Source organism: Pseudophryne corroboree, chromosome 10 (assembly GCF_028390025.1).
Source record: "Pseudophryne corroboree isolate aPseCor3 chromosome 10, aPseCor3.hap2, whole genome shotgun sequence".
Classification (NCBI taxonomy): Eukaryota; Metazoa; Chordata; class Amphibia; order Anura; family Myobatrachidae; genus Pseudophryne; species Pseudophryne corroboree.
In genome coordinates, this window is record NC_086453.1 from 199,727,972 (window position 1) to 199,751,701 (window position 23,730).

Here is a 23,730-nt window from a genome sequence, read left to right on the forward strand (position 1 = left end):
GCTGTACTCTCAGCAGGTGATAGTCAAGGTACCTCTTCTACAACAGGGAAAGGGGTATTATTCCACTCTATTTGTGGTACCGAAGCCGGACGGCTCGGTAAGACCTATTCTAAATCTGAAGTCCTTGAACCTGTACATAAAGAAGTTCAAGTTCAAAATGGAGTCACTCAGAGCAGTGATAGCGAACCTGGAAGAAGGGGACTTTATGGTGTCCTTGGACATCAAGGATGCGTACCTCCACGTTCCAATTTACCCCTCACACCAGGGGTACCTCAGGTTCGTTGTACAAAACTGTCACTATCAGTTTCAGACGCTGCCGTTCGGATTGTCCACGGCACCTCGGGTCTTTACAAAGGTAATGGCCGAGATGATGATTCTTCTTCGAAGAAAAGGCGTATTAATTATCCCATACTTGGACGATCTCCTAATAAGGGCAAGGTCCAGAGAACAGCTAGAGAGGGGATTAGCACTGTCTCAAGAAGTGCTAAAACAGCACGGCTGGATTCTGAATATTCCAAAATCCCAGTTAATGCCGACAACTCGTCTGCTGTTCCTAGGGATGATTCTGGACACGGTTCAGAAAAAGGTTTTTCTCCCGGAGGAAAAAGCCAAGGAGTTGTCCGAGCTTGTCAGGAACCTCCTAAAACCAGGAAAGGTGTCTGTACATCAATGCACAAGAGTCCTGGGAAAAATGGTGGCTTCTTACGAAGCAATTCCATTCGGCAGATTCCATGCACGAATTTTCCAGAGGGATCTGTTAGACAAATGGTCAGGGTCGCATCTTCAGATGCACCAGCGGATAACCCTGTCTCCAAGGACAAGGGTATCTCTTCTGTGGTGGTTGCAGAGTGCTCATCTATTGGAGGGCCGCAGATTCGGCATACAGGATTGGATCCTGGTGACCACGGACGCCAGCCTGAGAGGCTGGGGAGCAGTCACACAAGGAAGAAACTTCCAGGGAGTGTGGACGAGCCTGGAAACGTCTCTTCACATAAACATTCTGGAACTAAGAGCAATCTACAATGCTCTAAGCCAGGCAGAACCTCTGCTTCAAGGAAAACCGGTGTTGATCCAGTCGGACAACATCACGGCAGTCGCCCATGTGAACAGACAGGGCGGCACAAGAAGCAGGAGTGCAATGGCAGAAGCTGCAAGGATTCTTCGCTGGGCAGAGAATCATGTGATAGCACTGTCAGCAGTGTTCATCCCGGGAGTGGACAACTGGGAAGCAGACTTCCTCAGCAGACACGACCTTCACCCGGGAGAGTGGGGACTTCATCCGGAAGTCTTCCACATGCTGGTAACCCGTTGGGAAAGACCAATGGTGGACATGATGGCGTCTCGCCTCAACAAAAAACTGGACAGGTATTGCGCCAGGTCAAGAGATCCGCAGGCAATAGCTGTGGACGCGCTGGTAACGCCTTGGGTGTACCAGTCGGTGTATGTGTTTCCTCCTCTGCCTCTCATACCAAAAGTATTGAGAATTATACGGCAAAGAGGCGTAAGAACGATACTAGTGGTTCCGGATTGGCCAAGAAGGACTTGGTACCCGGAACTTCAAGAGATGATCACGGAAGATCCGTGGCCTCTACCTCTAAGGAGGGACTTGCTTCAGCAGGGTCCCTGTCTGTTTCAAGACTTACCGCGGCTGCGTTTGACGGCATGGCGGTTGAACACCGGATCCTAAAGGAAAAAGGCATGCCGGAAGAAGTCATTCCTACTTTGATTAAAGCAAGGAAGGAAGTAACCGTGCAACACTATCACCGCATTTGGCGAAGATATGTTGCGTGGTGCGAGGATCGGAGTGCTCCGACGGAGGAATTTCAACTGGGTCGATTCCTACATTTCCTGCAATCAGGATTGTCTATGGGTCTCAAATTGGGATCTATTAAGGTTCAAATTTCGGCCCTGTCGATTTTCTTTCAAAAAGAATTGGCTTCAGTTCCTGAAGTCCAGACTTTTGTTAAGGGAGTGCTGCATATACAGCCTCCTGTGGTGCCTCCAGTGGCACCGTGGGATCTCAATGTGGTTTTGGAATTTCTAAAATCTCATTGGTTTGAACCACTAAAAAAGGTGGATTTAAAATATCTCGCATGGAAAGTGACCATGTTACTAGCCCTGGCTTCGGCCAGGAGAGTGTCAGAACTGGCAGCTTTATCTTACAAAAGCCCATATCTGATTTTCCATTCGGACAGGGCAGAACTGCGGACTCGTCCGCATTTTCTCCCTAAGGTGGTGTCAGCATTTCATCTGAACCAGCCTATTGTAGTGCCTGCGGCTACAAGTGACTTGGAGGACTCCAAGTTACTGGACGTTGTCAGAGCATTAAAAATATATATTGCAAGGACAGCTGGAGTCAGAAAATCTGACTCGTTGTTTATATTGTATGCACCCAACAAGATGGGTGCTCCTGCGTCTAAGCAGACGATTGCTCGTTGGATCTGTAGCACAATCCAATTTGCACATTCTGTGGCAGGCCTGCCACAGACTAAATCTGTAAAGGCCCACTCCACAAGGAAGGTGGGCTCATCTTGGGCGGCTGCCCGAGGGGTCTCGGCATTACAACTTTGCCGAGCAGCTACGTGGTCAGGGGAGAACACGTTTGTAAAATTTTACAAATTTGATACTCTGGCTAAGGAGGACCTGGAGTTCTCTCATTCGGTGCTGCAGAGTCATCCGCACTCTCCCGCCCGTTTGGGAGCTTTGGTATAATCCCCATGGTCCTTTCAGGAACCCCAGCATCCACTAGGACGATAGAGAAAATAAGAATTACTTACCGATAATTCTATTTCTCGGAGTCCGTAGTGGATGCTGGGCGCCCATCCCAAGTGCGGATTATCTGCAATAATTGTACATAGTTATTGTTAACTAATTCGGGTTATTGTTAGGAAGCCATCTTTCAGAGGCTCCTCTGTTATCATACTGTTAACTGGTTTTGATCACAAGTTGTACGGTGTGATTGGTGTGGCTGGTATGAGTCTTACCCGGGATTCAAAATTCCTCCCTTATTGTGTACGCTCGTCCGGGCACAGTACCTAACTGGCTTGGAGGAGGGTCATAGGGGGAGGAGCCAGTGCACACCACCTGATCGGAAAGCTTTACTTTTGTGCCCTGTCTCCTGCGGAGCCGCTATTCCCCATGGTCCTTTCAGGAACCCCAGCATCCACTACGGACTCCGAGAAATAGAATTATCGGTAAGTAAATTCTTATTTTTACATAGGCTCCACAGTACACGGTGGTGAGGACCACCATAGGGGATAAGGCGCTGACCTGTAGCCCCAGCTCCAGGCGCCATCTACTGCTGGTGTTCCTGCCTTGGAGCTGCATTTCACTCTCCGTCTCGCATCAACAATATCTGCGGTTTGCTATTGGCAACCTTCATTATCAGTTCTAGGTTCTGCCATTTGGACTGGCCATGGCCCCTCGGATCTTCATGGTGTCGGCTTTCGACATGGTAGAGTACGCTCAATTGCATTCCCGCCCTCTGCAGAGATTAATCCTTTCCAAGTGGGACGGCCTGCCCCATAGGATCAGGTCTCAAATGATCTCCTTGACTCCAGAGGTCCGTCTGTCACTGAGCTGGTGGCTACATGACCAACAGTTGAGCAGGGGCCGTCCCTTCTGGATCTCCAACTGGGTCCTCCTGACAATGGACGCCAGTCTGCGGGGTTGGGGCGCAGTGTTGAAGCAACACTCTCCAGGGTTGGAGGACCAGGGAGGAATCTCTCCTCCCGATAAACATTCTGGAATTGCGGGCGGTGTTCAATGCGTTGATGCTTGCTCTGCCTCTGGTACAGAGCAGGCCTGTTCAAGTACAATCAGACAACGCCACCACGGTGGCGTACATAAATCATCAAGGCGGCACTCGAAGCCGCATGGCAATGTTGGAAGTATCAAAAATCCTCCGTTGGGCAGAACGCCATCTGCCAGCAATATCGGCAGTGTTCATTCCCGGAGTCCTCAACTGGGAAGCGGATTTCTTCAGTCGTCTGGACATTCACGCCGGAGAGTGGAGTCTTCATCCGGAAGTCTTTCAACTCCTAGTCTCCTAGTGGATAAGTCTGGCCTACCAGATGTAGACCTGATGGCGTCTCGACACAATCACAAGGTTCCGGTCTTCGTATCAAGGACAAGGGATCCTCAAGCAGCGTTCGTGGACGCACCTGCAATTCCATGGAACGTTCGGCTGCCGTACGTGTTCCCTCCAGTGACACTCCTATCCAGGGTACTATGGAAGTTCAAGCAAGAAAGAGGAATAATAAAAATAGATATGTATGAGTTCTGGCGCACTGAAGTTAGCAGCCCAATCCTAACCTTCCTATTTTCCGCCCAAATCCAGATCACATAAGAAACAAGTATAAAACAATAAATGGAAGGAAGATCAAAGGCGCTACTTTACAAAGAATTAATATATCGAAAGAGAAATATAATATACATCACATGCAATCTTCGTAGTCCTTCATTAATTTCTTTCTATTGTTCCAATGATTACCGGATGTTTACATGCAAAAAAACAAAATTGAACAACAAATGTGTAGAAATGTTTGTAATGAGGTCAATTTCTGTGAGTTCTCCTGCGAAACAGAACCCTATGTTGTGAAGATTTCTTGATAGTAGATAAGGATAGTTTCTCACCACCACTTCATAAACATGGGTAAACGTACCAAGACTCACTTAGAATTATATATCACCATGCACGTAAAGGTTTCTTTTACACTTCTGATTATAGCATATGAAGCAAGCTCTGTTCAATAAAACGTACCACACTCACTTTTCAGCAGGTGGAATTCCACACGTAGCAGTTTCTTTAAACAGACGAATCACTCTTCTCTCCAAAAAATTATTTATTTGTACATAATAAAATTGTAATGAACAATCAGATAAAAAAATATATAAAATCTCCTTATTCAATTCCCAAAAATTAATTCCAGGATAAAACAAACGTGTGTCAGGATGGAATTAAGACAATCACAAGTAAATTCCGGACTTATACTTGTGAACACAAATGCTAAATTACCTTGGAATGGTATGAATGGAGAAGAATTTAAAAAAACACTGTCTGGTATCACCAACGCCGTTTCGACACAAAGGTCTTTATCAAGGTGTGTGCTCAGACAGTGAATAACAAATATTTATACCAGTAGACAGGAAATGGAAATGCATGATGGGTAAATTCGAAAAAATAATATAGAGGGATTTTCTTATCTCACATTATGCTGAACTCAAATAGAATGCATTGTAACTCTCCCCCTATTGTTAAATCATATTTTTATAAACATTATGGGCTGAATAAAGCATGGAAAGCATCGCGATCGCGGCCAGCCGCACTTCCGCGTTTCACGATGCGTTCCATAGCCCGGAAATGAGTCACGATCACGTGACATCCGTTTCCTTTCTCACGGAGGATGATGTTCCATGTGCATCATGATCGCGGCTAGCTATACTTCCGCGTTCCACGATGCGTTCCAACGCCCGGAAATGAGTCACGATCACGTGACATCCGTTTCCTTTCTCACGGAGGATGATGTTCCATGTGCATCATGATCGCGGCTAGCTATACTTCCGCGTTCCACGATGCGTTCCAACGCCCGGAAGTAAGCCGCAAACTTGTGACACCACCTTCCTCTTTCAAAGGGAATAATGCTCAGTGCGTCCCAGTTACCGAGCAACGGTATAATACAATCATACAATATATTTCTGGCTGCTCTAGTTAATATGGCGCTGGGACTGGATTAAATACACTATAATTGCCATGATTCTTACATTTTAAAAATTACATTCCACACCTCATAATCAGTAGATGTCAATATACAAGATATATGATTAAAAAGTTTAAAAAGATTTTTTACAAAAAACATAATAGCAGCATCAAACATGGTAAATGGCAGTGAGTGCACTCTAAAATTCTTATTTAAAATTGTTTAAAAATGTTAATGAGCTTCGACTTTGAACAACTTACATGAACCATTTTAGCTCAAAATCTGAATTCAAACCACAGGGGATAAGGGTATCAAGTTTAAAAATCCACCGCATCTCAGCCTTTGCAAGGTTTGTTTCCAAATCCCTATCCCTCCAATTGGATCTAATTTGCTGAATTCCCATAAATGAAGATATTTTTGATGTTGCACAATTATGTTTTTTGGCAAAATGATCGGAAAGGGAATGGGTCTGCAGACCTTTCTTCACATTACGTATATGTTCTGCGATCCTTGTTTTAAGTGTTCTTCCCGTCCTGCCAACATACAGTAGGCCACAATCACATTTTATTAGATAAATCGCATTAATTGTGTGACAAGTAATGAAATTATTTATCTCATAATTTACATTATTAACTGAGAAGCTTGTTATTTTTGAGGATTCTGAGGATATGGTTCTACATGCTATGCATGTGCCGCACCTGTGAAAGCCTTTTGTACGTATGGGATTGGAGGAATCAAATGGTAATGCACTTTTTACTAATGCGTTCTTCAAGTTTCTACCTCTTCTATAAATGAATCTTGGGTGGGCTGGAATGTTACTTCTAATCGCTCCAGCGTGGCCCAGACAGCATTGGTTTTCAGACCTGCAAGGTCTATCGATAGAGCGTCCTCTTCTACTTCCTCACCGCCCAGACCTCCTCGTTCAGGACCCTTGTGTCTATCCGTACCTGGCCAGACTGGCTTTGATGGCGTGGCTCTTGAAGCTTCACTCCTGAGGGCCAAAGGATTCTCCGAGGCGTTATTCAAACTATGTTGAAGGCCCGCAAACCGGCTTCTGCACGGATTTATTACAGGGTCTGGAACTCTTACTTCACATGGTGTACTGCTAAGAATTAAGATGCCTATTCATTCAGAACTTCCAGGCTTTTGGCTTTTCTGCAACAAGACCTAGATTTAGACCTTCGTCTGGCCTCCCTCAAGGTTCATATATCTGCTTTGTTGGTGTGGTTTCAGAGAAAAATTGCATCTATTCCTGATGTTCACACTTTCACTCAGGGTGTTTTACGGATTCAGCCTCCCTATGTTCCTCCTGTGGCTCCATGGGATCTGTCTGTTGTCTTAAATGCCCTACAAGAGTCTCCATTTGAACCTCTTGAGTCTGTGGACCTTAAGTGCCTTACGTTTAAGGTCGTGTTTCTTTTGGCTATTGCCTCTGCTAGGAGGGTGTCAGAGTTAGGCGCTTTTGTCCTGTCGTCCACCCTTTTTATTTTTCACCTTGACTGGGCAGTTCTTCGAACTCGCCCCGGTTATCTACCTAAACTGGTATCTTCTTTCAATCTTAACCAAGAGATTGTGGTTCCGGCTTTTATCCCTTCTGGTTTGTCTTCCAAAGAACGGTCTTTGGATGTGGTACGGGCTCTCCGTATCTACATGGAGAGGACTGCATCTATCCGGAGGTCAGATACCCTTTTTGTACTTTTTGGTTTTCACAAACATGGCTGGCCTGCGAATAAGCAAACCTTGGCCAGATGGATTAGAATGGTAATTGCCCAAGCTTATGCGCAGGCTTGTCTTCCAGCTCTTGCTGTTATCAAAGCCCATTCTACTCGGTCTGTTGGACCTTCTTGGGCGGCCCGCTGTGGGGCATCCCCTGAAAAATTGTGTAAGGCGGCTAAGTGGTCCTCCGTGAACAAGTTCATTAGGTTCTATGCCTTTGATACTTCCGCGTCCCAGGATGTTTCCTTTGGACACCGGGTTCTTGTGCCAGCTACGGTGCATCCCCTCCCATGAGGAACTGCTTTAGGACATCGCTGATGTATTCCCTGTGGAATCCCAGTGTACCCCGCTGCAGAAAAGGAAATTTATGGTAAGAACTTACCATAGTTAACTCTTTCTGTGAGGTACACTGGATTCCACAGGGCGCCCCCCCTGACGCACTTAGTTTCTTTGGGTTTGTATGGCATTAGCCGCTGGTCCCTTTTCCTGTCGTGAGAATGTGGTCCAATGTGACTAACATCTGCCGTCTCTTTTACCTGCTACTGCATTGGACTGGTTAACAAAACTGAGCTCCAGTGCCCGGAGGCGGGGTTATAGAGGAGGCGGTGCAGTGCATCCTAGGAACAGTCAAAGCTTTAGCCTGTTGGTGCCTCAGATCAAGATCCAACTCTACACCCCGATGTATTCCCTGTGGAATCCAGTGTACCTCGCAGAAAGAGATTTAACAATGGTAAGTCTACCATAAATGTCCTTTTATCACTTTTAAAACATAAGTAATGCTGACCATACATCAGGACGACCTGCATCTGCTGCGAGTCGTATATCATGATTTCCCTTCAACTCCCCAGCAGCTCCCTGGCAGTCCTGGACACACAATGTGCTAACAACCCGTCGTTAAACAATCGATTGTGTGCCTCACAAAAAACAAAGTCCAGGGAAATGACACTCAAAATCGTACGATGCATCCTATGTGCATAAAACATGGTACGATTTGCATACAGCTGCCCATACACCTAAAGATTGATTGTCAAATTTGTCTGGTTGGAATGAAAACCTGGTACTGTATGAGAGCAAATGACAATTTGCTCAGAAATACCGTAAAAATGACAAAAATGTTCATTCAGACAAATTGGTTAAATCAAAAGGATTTAACCAATTTGTCTGACCATTTTTGTCTGCTTTTCAGTGTTTGGGAGCAAATGGTCAATTGTCATTAGCTCCCATACATTACCAAATTTTCATTCCAACCAGTCTGATTGGACAATCAGTCTTTAGGTGTATGGCTAGTCTTAACTTTAATTTTTAATATGTGTAATCTTTTTTCCAAATATTTGTAATCCTGGTATGGGTTAGCATCTATTATGTACTGTTGTAAAATTGCCATGGAGTAAATGGAATTCCCCTGTATTCCAGCATTTGAAGGGGTTGCACATGTAGATCCCACAAATATGATCATTTTACTATGTTTTAGGATGTCTGCCGTGGTGTGTCACTACAAGCCACAAGAGCCTGTATGCGTGTTACAGCACAAGGCAGCCACAGGGGCCGGAGATTCCTCCCCCTGCCTGGTGCACCCTGGACCCTAAGTTGGATGACTTTCTTGTGCCCCGCATGATGTCCATCAGTCCACTAGAGAGTTTGCTTTCCTCCCGCTTTTCCCTGCCCAAACCTGAGGCCTCTAATACACAGGAGGAACCTGTGGAAAATGAAAGAACCTACGAGTGCCCCACTCATCAGGACATTGACCACACGGGTGAGGATATTGGGCAAAGGGATGTTATGCAATGTAAGAATGTCCTTAAGATCCGACGGAGAAAGATGAATAGACACAAGTACAAGAAGCTGCAGAAACGCATTAAGTATTTGCGGAGGAAGATCATGGATAAGCGTAGAGTTAGGAAGCAGGTAAGGACCATGTCATTTTATCTAAACTGTACAAGTAACACATCTTCAGCTGTTATTGAATGAAATTTCCAGAATGCTAGGGTTTGTCGGTCAACAATAGTGGAAAATCAAAGCAAGGCATACTGGGAGTTGTAGTGCGACCACTGCTAAAGTTGTTATAGACATTACACTAATGCAATATCAACATTCTTGGAGTTAAAAGACTTCCATGCATGGTTATTAACTTCACACCCTCCAGTTCCTCCTTGGTGGCAGGTACACAGAAGATGAGGAGCACATTCTGGGGTGGCAGGTACACAAAAGGTGGGAAGCACTCTATGGTGGCAGGTACACAGACGATGAGGAGCACATTCTGGGGTGGCAGGTACACAAAAGGTGGGAAGCACTCTATGGTGGAAGGTACACAGAAGATGAGGAGCACATTCTGGGGTGGCAGGTACACAAAAGGTGGGAAGCACTCTATGGTGGCAGGTACACAGAAGATGAGCACATTCTGGGGTGGCAGGTACACAAGAGGTGGGAAGCACTCTATGGTGGCAGGTACGTGGAAGGTAAGCACACTCTGGTAATGGCAGGTACATGAAAGGTGAGAAGCACACTCTGTTGGAGCAGGTACATGGAAGTTGACCAGCACACTGGAAAACATAAACATTTTTCCACATATCCTGTGCATAATCCACATATTGTATTTTTTTTCATTTTTATCCTTTCATTAATTTTTTTTATGGAAAGGGGGGAGCTGGACTGCACACCCCATTACTAAAGATATTAAGAGGTGCTATCATGCTGAGGTTTCTACTACTATACTGGAGGAGAAATACAGATGAACACTCCTAGCACTAAGAGCACTGATAGTATAAATAATAAATAATTGAAATAAACCCTCACAATTAACATATAGTATAGGTTCTTAGCACACATTTGCGCAAATATGTGGACCCATGCACCGCAACCAGGTGCCTACCTGTCATTGCCGAGTGATTATTAATTATATTTAATGATGCCGAGTGATTATTAATTTTGTTCAATGACTGGCATTTGTCCTCAGTTTTGCTAGTATGGATGCCTGTTATTGCTCAGCGGAACTACAGGTAATTTTACAATGTCAGTAATGCCATCTAATATTGTGAGGTATATTTCTGCAGCGGGGTACATTGGGATTCCACGGGGATTACATCGGGGTGTAGAGTTGGATCTTGATCCGAGGCACCAACAGGTTAAAAGCTTTGACTGTTCCCAGGATGCTTGGCGCCGCCTCCTCTATATCCCCGCCTCCAGGCACTGGAGCTCAGTTTGTAAGTTGGTGCCTGCAGTGCAGGCAGCTAACAGGGAGGGCTGCGCTGGGCAGCCCTGAAAAGAGCTTTTCTCTTTCATCCACTAGGGGACACTGGAGTCCTATACAGTAGGGGTGTGAAGCCTTGAACCGGAGGTGTGGCACAATCTAAAATTAGCATTGTCTGCACAGCCGGCTCCTCCCCCTTCACATCCCTCCTCCCTCAGTTTGAAAAATTGTGCTGGAGGCACAATACGTGGAGCACTTCAGCTCCTGACTAAAAAAGCTAGAAGGGGCTGCGTAACCCTGATAAAGGGGGGACAAGGCTACCTAAGTTTCAGAGAGACAAAGATCCCTATTGAAGGGACCTGCATCTCTCCACAGGAGATCCTCCATAAAATAGTGAGTACTGGTACAAACTTAGACTAGGGTCTTCAAGTTAGTAAAAGTTTTTTTTTTTCTACACTCTCTCTCTCTTATAACTTCCTGTAAATGCTGTTTTAAAACTCCCTTTTATACAGACAGGGAGGCAGGGCAGACTGACAGTGGCCGGCGCGTGGGAGCCCCAGTGCGGCGCGGGTCTCAGCCTAGTTTCCCTGTGAGCAAGGGGGAGGGCAGAGCGGCGCGCTGCACAGTACAGACAGGCAGGTGCCGCTACGGAAGACAAACCTGTCGCGCGCGCCAGCCGGCGGGTCCGGGGCGCGCGGCACAGCACTGGAGGCAGATTAAGTTCCAACGGACGGAGCGGAGCACAGGCGCCGCTACGGGAGACGGACCCGTCGCGCGCGCCAGCCGGCGGGTCCGGAGCGCACTGCAGGGCTCGGCACGCACAAGAGACCAGCGGGACATAAAGAGAGATTCCCGCAGAGCATTGAGGCGCAGAGTTAAGATTTTAAAGCAGTACTGCAGGTAATGGACTTACATTTAGTGGGGGCCATATATTTTCGTTTTGGCGCCAGGCTGAGGTGAGGGATGGGCCCTCCTCCCCCCTCCCCCGCAGTAGTGTACATAGGGGAAGGTTTATTAATAAAATAATTAACTCCCCCTGCTGCTCTGCCTGGATACTGCATGCATTAAGATAGTAGAGGGAGAGTTAGGTAACAGCTCCCTCTGCTTGTGTAATATATATATACAATATACGAGGATCTCCTGAAAAATAATCAAAATTTACAAATTCTATTTTCAAGGGACGTCTGTTTCAAAGATCCCGGAGAAAATACACGGAAGCAAGCCAACTCTAACATCGTAGCTGATTTACAGTTGGGGTGTGAGGGTTGCTGGTGTTTTATTTTTTATTTTATTTTATTTTTTAATTTTTGGCCTGTTCCTTTTCTAGAGAAAGAGGGGACGGGTAATTCCAGCCGGATCCAATACCTTCGCTTCCGTCATCTCCCAGTCTTTCTCTTCCTAGTTTATAGGGTGAAAGCGCTGCGTAGTACCCGACTAAGGGGTTTTAAAAAGAAAAACAACATGTCTAAGGCTACCAAGACCTCAAAGACCTGCTATGTTTGTACAAAATGTAACAAGAAGAGCACGCGGGTTGGCAGCTCCGGGGTGTGCGACTCCTGCTTAGACAAGGACGCTCCACCTGGGAGCAGTGCTCTAGCTAAGGCATGGGAAGACAACCTTGCTAATAGAATCTCCAAGGAGATGGCAGAATCCCGCAAGCAGCAATCAGAATGGGCTGCGGGTTTCTCAAAGACGATGGAGGAATTTCTCATCAAGTTAACGCCACCCGCACACGCAGAGACGAGTGTGCGCAGGGCTGTTAAAAGAGCTCTTCCTATTATACCAGAAACTGAGGAGGAAGAGGGTTTTCTTCTGGAAACGGAAGAAGGTGAGTTAATTGAACCTAACCTAGACGCCGATTTTCCTGAAGAAGATTCGACGATCTCGGGTCTGGATTCCTTAATTGACGCGGTAAAGGACATCTTAAGCTTTAAGGAAGAGGAAGTCCGGGAGCCGGAAGATTTCGATTTGTTCGAATCCCAGAAGCCGCGTGCAGCAGTGTTCCCCATTCCTAAATCCCTCCAGACTCAGATGGAGGAGGCTTGGAAACAACCTGACAAACGTTTTCAATTTCCGAAACGTTTTCAGGTAACTTACCCCCTACCTAAGGGTGTAATGGACAAGTGGGAGTCTCCGCCAGTAGTGGATGCTTCACTAGGAAGATTGTCAAAGAAGACAATCTTGCCAATTCCTAACGTAACTACTTTAAAGGATGCGTCCGACCGTAAAGTTGAAACTGCGTTAAAATCAATGTTTGTAGCAGCAGGTGCAGCGCAGAGACCTGCGATCGTCTGTGCTTGGGTCAACAAGGCCATGGGTGCATGGTCTGGCCGTATTGTACAAGCTATTGAGGAGGAAAATAGCTTAGAAGAGATTACACAGTTGGCGGAACACATTCGAGAATCTGCTTCATACTTGTGTCAGGCTTCTAAGGATATTAGCAGAATAGCATCGCGCATATCTGCATCGGCTATATCGGCTAGAAGGATTTTATGGCTCAGAGAATGGCAGGGTGACTCTGACACCAAAAAGGCAGTAGAATCCATCCCCTTTGGGGGTGAGATGCTGTTCGGATCAGAGTTGGACAAGTGGATTTCGCAGGCTACAGCGGGGAAGTCCACCTTTCTACCGACTCCTTATACGAGAACCGCTCCACAGACTAGGAGGGGTTATTCGGGACCAGCATTTACTTCGTTTAGATCTCAGTCCTTTCGTGCCAGAGGAAGGGGTTTCGGTACACAAGCACGTGGGGGCAGAGGTAGAGGCCGCTCACAAGCCGCAACCAGAAAGCAGGATAAACCTGCTGACAAGACCGTGGCATGACTGCCTCCCAGCTCACCTGGGGTCCCCCTTGGTGGGCGGCCGACTGGAAGGTTTTCAGGACATCTGGGCCAAAACCTCACCAGAACTTTGGGTGAACAACTTGATCTCTCAGGGATACAAGCTGGAATTTCAACAGAGGCCTCACAGTCAGTTTTTTACAACAGGATTGCCTCAGTGTCCTCAGAAAGCAAGGGCACTACGGGCAGCAATTCTCAAATTGCTACATGCAGAGGTCATTATTCCGGTCCCCGCTTCTCAGAGAGGAACAGGGTTCTATTCCAATCTTTTTGTCGTGCCAAAGCCAGACGGGACGGTCAGACCAATACTCAATTTAAAAGTTTTCAACCAGTTTTTAAGAGTCTACAAATTCAAGATGGAATCAATCCAATCAGTCATTGCAGGCTTGGAACAGGGCGAGTTCATGGTATCCATGGACATAAAGGATGCATATCTGCATATTCCAATCTGGACTCCTCACCAGGCTTACTTAAGGTTCGCACTGGTGGCGGATCACTACCAATTCCGGGCATTGCCGTTCGGTCTAGCATCAGCCCCAAGAATTTTCACAAAGATCATGGCGATCATGGTTGCAGGACTGAGACTGTTGGGGGTCACGATTATACCTTATCTGGACGATTTTTTGATCAAGGCTCCATCTCAGAATCGACTGCTCAAGGATGTTCAGACATCCCATCACTTCCTAATTCAACATGGATGGATTGTCAATTTTCAAAAGTCCAACCTCATACCGACTCAACGGATTCAATTCCTCGGTCTCATCTTGGACACGGTCCTATTACGGGTGTTCCTACCAGAGAACAAGGTCCAGGACCTACAGAGATTAGTGGCTCAGGTACTGAGGACGCAAACAGTCTCTCTGCACCTCTGTGTACAACTTCTCGGGAAGATGGTGGCGTCGTTCGAAGCTCTCCAGTACAGCAGACTTCATTCACGACCATTCCAGATGAACCTCATTGCTCAGGGAGCAGGCTCGCACTGGCTTCTCCATTGGAGAATCCGACTTCGCCCACAAGTACGGGTCTCCCTGATATGGTGGTCGCTACGCAAGAACCTTGCAGCCGGCAAGAAATGCGGCATTTGGGATTGGAGGATCCTGACGACGGATGCCAGTCTCAGAGATTGGGGAGCCGTCCTAGAGGGCCATCAGTTTCAAGGACGGTGGACGCTGCAGGAGAGCAAACTACCCATAAATATCCTCGAACTAAGAGCAGTTTACAATGCACTTCTCTTAGCAGAAGACCTAGTCGTGAATCAACACATCGGGGTTCAGTCAGACAATGTCACGACGACGGCTTATATAAACCGTCAGGGAGGAACAAAGAGCAGGATGGCGTTAAAAGAAGCCACAAAGATCTTGTTGTGGGCGGAAAGAAGAGACATCATTCTCTCGGCAGTGTTCATTCCAGGTGTGGAGAACTGGGAGGCAGATTACCTCAGTCGCCAGGACATGCATCCGGGAGAGTGGAGCCTTCACCCACGGATTTTCAACATGATTGTGAGAAGATGGGGTCTACCTCAGGTGGACCTAATGGCGTCTCGACAAAACCATCAGCTGCCCAGATATGTGTCAAGGACGCGAGACCCAGAGGCAGAAGGAGTGGACGCATTAACACTTCCTTGGTGTTACAGGAGGGTTTACATATTTCCGCCATTCCCACTCATACCCAGGGTTCTGAAAAGAGTAAAACGGGAACGAGTGTGGGCCATTCTAATCGCACCAGATTGGCCCCGCAGGAGTTGGTACTCCGATCTGCGGGGGTTACTTGCGGAAGATCCTTGGAGGTTACCTCAGAGAGAAGACCTGCTATCACAGGGACCGTTCCTACACCCCGACCTGAACAGGCTGCGTTTGACGGCGTGGCTATTGAAACCAGGATCTTAAGAAACAGAGGGATTCCACGAACGGCCATCCCTACAATGATTGCCGCTAGAAAACCGGTCACAGCCAGGCACTACTATAGGATTTGGAGACGGTACATGGCTTGGTGTCAGGAACGGGGATGGAATTCATCAAACTTCCATTTATCGCGACTTCTACTGTTCCTTCAGGCCGGTCTAGAGGGAGGACTCAGATTGGGCTCTTTGAAGGTTCAGATTTCGGCTCTCTCCATCCTTTTTCAACAGCGGCTAGCATCCTTGCCAGAGATTCAAACCTTTTTACAGGGGGTTCTGAGGATTCAACCCCCTTTTCGTCCTCCCACGGCACCATGGGACTTAGGTTTGGTGTTAGAATATTTGAAGTCACCGACTTTTGAGCCGTTGACAAGTACAGACCTGAAATATCTTTCTTGGAAGGTCACGTTATTGCTTGCCTTGGCTTCGGCTAGGCGGGTTTCTGAGTTGGGAGCCTTATCCTGTAAGAGTCCTTTCTTGGTTTTTCATGAGGATAGGGCGGAACTCCGTACAAGAGCAGACTTCCTTCCGAAGGTGGTTTCGGGGTTTCACGTAAACCAGCCAATCGTGGTCCCATCTTTCCAGGGTCTCACAGCTGAGGACGTGTCATTGGATGTTGTCCGAGCTTTACGAATATACGTACAGGTTACGTCGTCTTTCAGAAAGTCGGATCATTTGTTTGTTCTTTATGATGGGCCAAAGAAGGGTTGGCCGGCCTCTAAGCAGACTCTGTCTAGATGGATTAGACTTGCCATTCGGCAAGCTTATATTTCCTGTGGCAAACAGGTTCCAGTACAGACGGGTGCTCATACTACCCGATCAGTGGGTGCCTCGTGGGCGGCTGCCAGAGGTGCTTCCACTACTCAACTTTGCAGAGCGGCGACGTGGTCTTCAGCCCACACGTTCGCAAGATTTTACAAATTTGATACTTTTGCGTCCGGAGAATCTAAGTTCGGACGTTTAGTTTTGCAGGCAACCGACAGCACTCCCTCCCTGGGGGAAAACTTTGGGACGTCCCCTACTGTATAGGACTCCAGTGTCCCCTAGTGGATGAAAGAGAAAGGAGGATTTTGGTACTTACCAATAAATCCATTTCTCTGAATCCTCAAGGGGACACTGGACGCCCGCCTCTGTGCTGTCAACCTGCTGTGTTCAAAGTTCTTGTTTTAAACAGTTCGTGCAAACAGCGTTAGTTGTTCGGTTAAGAGTTCTTGGCCGCTGTTTGATATGTTGTACGGTTCGGTTCCTCGCCATGGGCTATAGTGTCATGTCCTATTCTCTCAGTCACATTTTTCAAACTGAGGGAGGAGGGATGTGAAGGGGGAGGAGCCGGCTGTGCAGACAGTGCTAATTTTAGATTGTGCCACACCTCCGGTTCAAGGCTTCACACCCCTACTGTATAGGACTCCAGTGTCCCCTAGAGGATTCAGAGAAATGGATTTATCGGTAAGTACCAAAATCCTCCTTTCAGAAGACTTCAAGGGCCATAGCATAGGCACTTACAAGTGCTATATGTCATTCTGACATATCATGCTGTGGCTCCCTCACCTCCCCCAGCGGCGCTGTGGGTACTTACAGCGGAGGGCTCCGGTTTCCACTAAGGCACACACACTTGCCGCTGATCTCCGGGATCGCGTGGTCGCATCAAGGGAGGTGGTAAGAGGGTCTCCCAGGCGGGACCCGCTGCAAATCGCAATCCGGTGCGGTCTTTAGGAGAAGGACCGCGCGCGCTGGCGTGGACACTGTGGCCGTACAGGGTCCCCACTAGACTGCAAGGGCACAGGTCGGATTACCTCATAATCCATTTTGCTACAGCCCGCAGTACCCGGTGGTGAAGTCCAGCAAGGGGATTAGGCTCTGACCTGTAGCCCCTTCCCTAGCCCCAGGCGCCATTTACTGCTAATGTTCCCCCCCTGGAGCTGCATCTCTCTGTCTCCCTTACTCCCTGTCAGCGTTTGGACGCCATTACACACATGCTGAGCTGACTTTGGGACTGCTAGGCAATCGCCTGCATCATCAGCGATGAGCATTTACAGGACACTTAAGTATTCTACATGTATTTAGACAGTGTTGGTTAAGAACAAGTGCATATATTCAGGGCTATTTAGTACAAGTACCCTGGGATATACATCCAGTCTTTACTGTGCAGTGTTATATCTATATATTAGTATTGCTAGTCCAGTGCAGTTTTATTGTTTGTGATAATTTCTGCATCGTACATGTGACTGTGTGTGTGCCAATAGCTGCTGTGTGATTTCCATTCCGTGTATCTCACACATACCGCTATCCCTATATTCTGTTCCCTGAAGGGGGCTAAGTGCATCAGGGTTCTCATATAATATAGTGTTTCACAGGATATACTCTTGTGGTATTTTTCTCTGTGTATTACAGTCACCATATACCTCTTAAATACTCTGTGTGTGCTCTGCTTGCAGTCACACTATACAGGGGGATTTCTGCCAGGTACTTTGTCTGCTTATATTGTATTATTTCGCCCTACGGTTAGGCTTTCATATAATGTCAGCTAAACAGGATCATAATTCTATGGCTGATACTGCAACATGCAGTGCTACTGCCATGGATGTCTCTGAGGAGAATATTGCAGCTGAGTGTTCAGGTACTGGAGGGTTTTATATCCCTCAGTCAGTCTACAGCAACAGGGGCGAATCATGACCCACCGTGGGCTACATTTTCTAATTTACTGACTAGGCTGGTAACTAGACTTGTGCCCCCTATGGGGCCTCCTGTGCCATTACAGCCACATATTGTCCCTGCAGTTAATCCGCCATGGGCAGATACTCTGTCCTCTCAGTTACAGCAATTAAATCAGTCTTTGGCTAAGCAAAATCCTAACCCTTGACCGCCTAAGACCAAGGGGTCATCTAAGCGGGCCATTACTTCCTCACAATTCACACGTTTCAGATGCGCCATCTTCATCAGATGCAGTATGTACTGACCCCTCAGACACTGATGCAGATGCTTCTGATGGGGAATCTATGACAAAAGTGGATGTTCCTGACCTCTTGGAGGCTATCAGGCTGATTCTTCAAATTGATGATGACCAAAAACCTCCAGCTACCTCTAAGAAACCAGATAAGTTCAATCGTCAGAAGGTTAATAAATTAGTTTTGCCCCACTCTGACCACTTAGTTGACATACGTCAGGAATCCTGGGAGTCTCCAGGAAAGAAATTCTCCCTGTCTAAAAAGATGCTAGCTCGTTATCCCCTCGCTGCAGAGTTAAGTAAAAATTGGGAAACACCGCCGCCGGTGGACTCACAAGTCGCGTGTCTGGTGGTGTCCTCTGCTCTGCCTGTCACTACCGTCACTTCTCTGAAGGAACCGACTGATAAGCGTGTGGAGGGTTCCTTGAAGTCTATTTACACTCTTGCTGGAGCTGTGCACTGACCTACTATTGCGGCCTCTTGGGCTGCTTAAGCTATTGAGGCCTGGGTTCAGGAAGTTGAAGCGGAACTACAGTCTAATTTTCCTGATAATGCTAGACAGTGTCTTTCATACATTATTACAGCCTCTCATTATATTCAGGAGGCGGCATCTGATGCAGGTATCGTGGCGGCCAAAGCGTCTACTACGTCTATTCTGGCTAGCTGGATCCTCTGGTTGCGGTCCTGGTCTGTAGATCTGGACTCTAAAAAAGACCTTGGAGGTGATCCCTTTTAAGGGAAACATACTTTTTGGGGAAGACCTCATTAAGATTGTTGCTGACTTAGCATCGGCTAAGACTGCATGTCTACCTAGTACTACACCTTCGCCCCCCGAAGGCTAAGAGTACTTCCTTTCGTTCCTTTCGACCTCCAGGTAAAGCAAAGGGTCAGGCGTACCCGAAACAGGCCTGGGCTGCTTGTCAGCCTGCTTCCAAAACAGACAAGCCTGCCGAATGACAGGGCAGGCCTCCCTCTGGGGGATCCCAGGGTGGGAGGCCGACCTCTGTGGTTTGCTCAGGTATGGTCACAGACCACTTCGGACGCCTGGGTAAGGGAAGTCGTCGCTCATGGATACGCCATCTCTTTCAAGAAACGTCCCCCTCGCCAGTTTTACTTGACAAATCGTCCCTACGGTTCCGGTGAAAGCAAAAACTCTCCATCCGGTGGTGCAATCCCTCCTGGACACGGGAGGGATAGTGCCAGTGCCTCTGGCTCAGAGAGGCAGGGGGTACTATTCAACACTGTTCCTATTTCCGAAGCCGAATGGTTCTTCCCGGCCCAATGTCAACCTCAAGACTTTGAACAAGTTTGAGAAAGTTTCCAAATACCGTATGGAATATCTTCGCTCTATTGTTCTGGCTTTGGAGCCCAAGGACTATATGGTATCCCTGGACATACAGGATGCTTACCTGCATATACCTATTGCAGTGTCACATCAGCAATACCTGCGGTTTGCTATTGGCAACCTCCATTTTAAATTCCAGGCCTTACCTTTTGGTCTGCCCAGGGCTCCAAGAATTTTCACCAAGGTCATGACGACTCTACTCCGCCATTAGGGTATCAGGATCCTGCCGTATCTGGACGACTTGTTGATCCTGGCGAACTCTCCAGAGGTTCTCCTCTGTCATCTGGAACTGGCGGTCCAATTCCTGCAAGCCCACGGGTGGCTCATCAACTGGAAGAAATCTTCCTTGGTCCCTGCTCAGAGTATGGTGCACCTGGGAGCACTATTGGACACCCACAATCAGCGGTTGTTTTTGTCCCCGGAGAAGGTCCTGAAACTTCAGGATAAGATCAGATGCTTCCTCTCTTGCCCACGTCTGTCGATACACTCAGCGATGCAAGTACTAGGCCTCATGGTGTCTGCTTTCGACATGGTGGAGTATGCTCAATTTCATTTCTCGCCCTCTGCAGAAGTTGATACTCTCCGAGTGGGACGGCCTGCCTCACCGGATAAGGACTCGCATGGTCTCCTTGACTCCGGAGGTACGCTTGTCACTGAGCTGGTGGCTACAGGACCAGCAATTGAGCAGGGGTCGTCCCTTCTGGATCTCCAACTGGGTCCTTCTGTCCTTCTGACAACGGATGCCAGTCTGCGGGGCTGGGGCACGGTGTTTGAGCAACAATCTCTTCAGGGTCGGTGGACCATGGAGGAATCTCTCCTCCTGATAAACATTCTAGAATTGCGGGTAGTGTTCAATGCTTTGACTCTATCCCTGCCTCAGGTAGAGAACAGGCCTGTTCAAGTTCAGTCAGACAGCGCCACCACGGTGGCGTACATAAATCATCAAGGCGGCACTCGAAGCCGCATGGCAATGACGTAAGTATCAAAAATCCTTTGTTGGGCGGAACGCCGTCTGCCAGCCACATCGGCAGTGTTCATTCCGGGAGTCCTCAACTGGGAAGCAGACTTCCTCAGTCGTCAGGACGTACATGCCGGAGAGTGGAGTCTTCATCCGGAAGTTTTTCAGCTCCTAGTGGACAAGTGGTGTCTACCAGATGTAGACCTAATGGTGTCTCGACACAATCACAAGGTTACAGTATTCGGCTCAAGGACAAGGGATCCTCGGGCAGCGTTCGTGGATGCCCTGGCAATTCCATGGAACTTTCGGCTGCCGTACGTGTTCCCTCCGGTGTCACTTCTGCCCAGGGTGATAAGGAAGTTCAAACAAGAAGGAGGAATACTACTACTAATCACTCCAGCGTGGCCAAGACGGCATTGGTTCTCAGACCTGCAAGGTCTCTCGATAGAGCGTCCTCTTCTACTTCCGCAACGCCCTGACCTCCTCGTTCAGGCCCCTTGTGTCTACTAAGATTTGGCCCAGCTGGCTTTGACAGCGTGGCCTTTGAAGCTTCCGTACTGAGGGCCAAGGGATTTTCTGAGGCGTTCATTCAAACTATGTTAAAGGCCCGTAAACCGGCGTCTGCTCTGATTTATCATAGGGTTAGGAATTCTTACTTCGCCTGGTGTGCGACTAACCATTATGATGCATACAAGTTCAGTACTGCCAAGCTTTTGGCTTTCCTGCAACAGGGCCTGGACTTAGGCCTTCGTCTGGCCTCCCTCGAGGTTCATATATCTGCCTTGTCGATATGGTTTCAGAGAAAAATTGCAACTCTGCCTGATGTTCATACATTCACTCAGGGTGTTTTACGGATTCAACCTCCCTATGTCCCGCCTGTGGCTCCTTGGGATTTGTCGGTTGTTCTGGACGCCTTACAAGAGTCTCTGTTTGAACCTCTTGAGTTTGTGGACCTTAAGTGGCTTACTCTTAAGGTCTTGTTCTTGCTGGCTATTGCCTCTGCTAGACGGGTTTCAGACTTAGGTGCCTTGTCCTGTCTGTCACGCTTTCTTATTTTTCACCGTGACTGGGCGGTTCTTAGAACTCGCCCTGGTTATTTGCCCAAGGTGGTGTTGTCTTTCCACCTTAACCAGGAGATTGTGGTTCCGGCATTTACCTCTCCAAGTTTGTCCTCCAAAGAGCGGTCTTTGGACGTGGTATGGGCTCTCCGTATTTATGTGAAGAAAACAGCTTCTCTTAGGAGATCTGATTCCTCTTTGTCCCTTTTGGTTTTCACAAACGTGGCTGGCCTGCTAATAAGCAGACCATGGCCAGATGGATTAGATTGGTGATTGCACATGCTTATGTACAGGCTGGCCTTCCAGCTCCTGCTACCATCAAAGCCCATTCTACTCGGTCGGTTGGACCTTCTTGGGTGGCCCGCCGTGGTGCGACCCTTGAGCAATTGTTCAAGGCGGCTACGTGGTCCTCAGTGAACACGTTCATAAGGTTCTATGCCTTCGATACTTTCGCCTCCCAGGATGCCTCCTTTGGACGCCGGGTTCTTGTGCCAGCTACAGTGCGTCCCTTCTCATGAGGAACTGCTTTAGGGCATCCCCGACGTTATCCCTGTGGATCCCCAGTGTACCCCGCTGCAGAAAAAGAGATTTATGTGAAGAACTTACCTTTTGTTAAATCTCTTTCTGCGAGGTACACTGGGTTCCACAGGGCGCCCACCCTGACGCACTTAGCTTCTTTGGGTTTGAATGGCATTAGCCGCTGGTATCTTCTCCTGTCATGAGAATGTAGTGTATGTGGCTACTAACTTTTGTTGTCTCTCTTACCTGCTACTGCATTGGACTGGTTAACAAAAGTGAGCTCCAGTGCCTGGAGACGGGGATATAGAGGAGGCGGCGCTAAGCATCCTGGCAACAGTCAAAGCTTTTAGCCTGTTGGTGCCTCGGATCAAGATCCAACTCTACACCCCGATGTTATCCCTGTGGAACCCAGTGTACCTTGCAGAAAGAGATTTAACAAAGTTAAGTTCTTACCATAAATCTCCTTTTTATATTGTACACATAGATCACAAAATTTCTTTGTAAACATTATTTGCAGTTGCAAAAAGATACTTGGGGCTACTACCTTGTGGACAAGCCACGTAAAGCTGCCAATTTGAGAAGCAGGTGGTCATTAGATCTACGTCTACAGCCCCAAGCGTTTGCCCCTATGACTTGTTGATGGTCATAGCGAAGCAGATGCGTACAGGAAACTGCAGGGTCTTGATTTGAAAAATAATATTGAGGATAAGGGATATTCGTGGTATAAATAGTCACCTGCGCTACATCCTGTTAGAACCTCTACCTCAATTAGGTTCCCCTACAGAGCAGTCACTTTAAAGGTGCATACACACGGAGCGATATAACTGAGCGATTTTGACTATATAGTCAAAATCGCTCAGAAAGTTAGTGCAGATCGCTCCGTGTGTACACAGCCAGCGATAGCGATGCGCGTCCCCGCTAGGTCGCTATCGCTGGGAAAAATAGTCAGTGCAGGCAAGTCAATTTTGGCTATGTCGCTGCAAAAGTTAGTCAAAATCGCTAACACTTTAAGAGGCCAGCGATTTTTCCCAGCGATAGCGATGTGCGGGTTGTGGCGGCGGTGCGGGCGGTGTGGGCGACGGCGGGTTGCGGCGGCGGTGTGGGCGGCGGTGGGTTGCGGTGGCGGTGTGGGCGGCGGCGGTGCGGGCGGCGGCGGGTTGCGGCAGCGGTGCGGGCGGGGGAAATTTACCTTTCTATTGCAGAGTTTGGCAGCGGAGCGGTACCAGTTTCAAAAATGGCGCCTCAGCGTCATTTTTGAAATTCAAGATGGCCGCCGCGAGCCAATCACGGCTCGCCGCGTCATCGCCCCGCCCCCTCCCGCTGACTTATATAAGTCAGCGCGAGGCAGCGGCTGTCAGTCCGACGGCGGAGGAGGAGCGGAGAAGAGCTCCTGAAGACGCCGTGGAAGTCCTGGATGGGCGGCGGCTATGCAAAAGAGCTTAGCAGCCGCCGCCCACCAGGTGAAGATGCTGGAAGTCCTGGGAAGGCGGCGGCCATGCAAAAGAGCTTAAAGGCCGCCGCCTCCCAGGTGAAGACGTCGTGGAAGTCCTGGATGGGCGGCGGCTAT

General features: G+C 48.0%; 1 protein-coding gene across 3 annotated transcripts in view; it reads left to right on the plus strand.

The window, feature by feature from the left end:
* AURKAIP1 (aurora kinase A interacting protein 1) overlaps window positions 1–23,730 on the plus strand; it is a 75,555-nt gene that overhangs the window by 29,442 nt on the left and 22,383 nt on the right. For all 3 annotated transcript variants that reach the window (XM_063943023.1, XM_063943021.1, XM_063943022.1), the window contains exon 3: window positions 8,887–9,320. In XM_063943023.1, coding sequence (XP_063799093.1) covers window positions 8,887–9,320 — 434 coding nt within the window. The remainder of the gene's footprint in view (window positions 1–8,886; window positions 9,321–23,730) is intronic.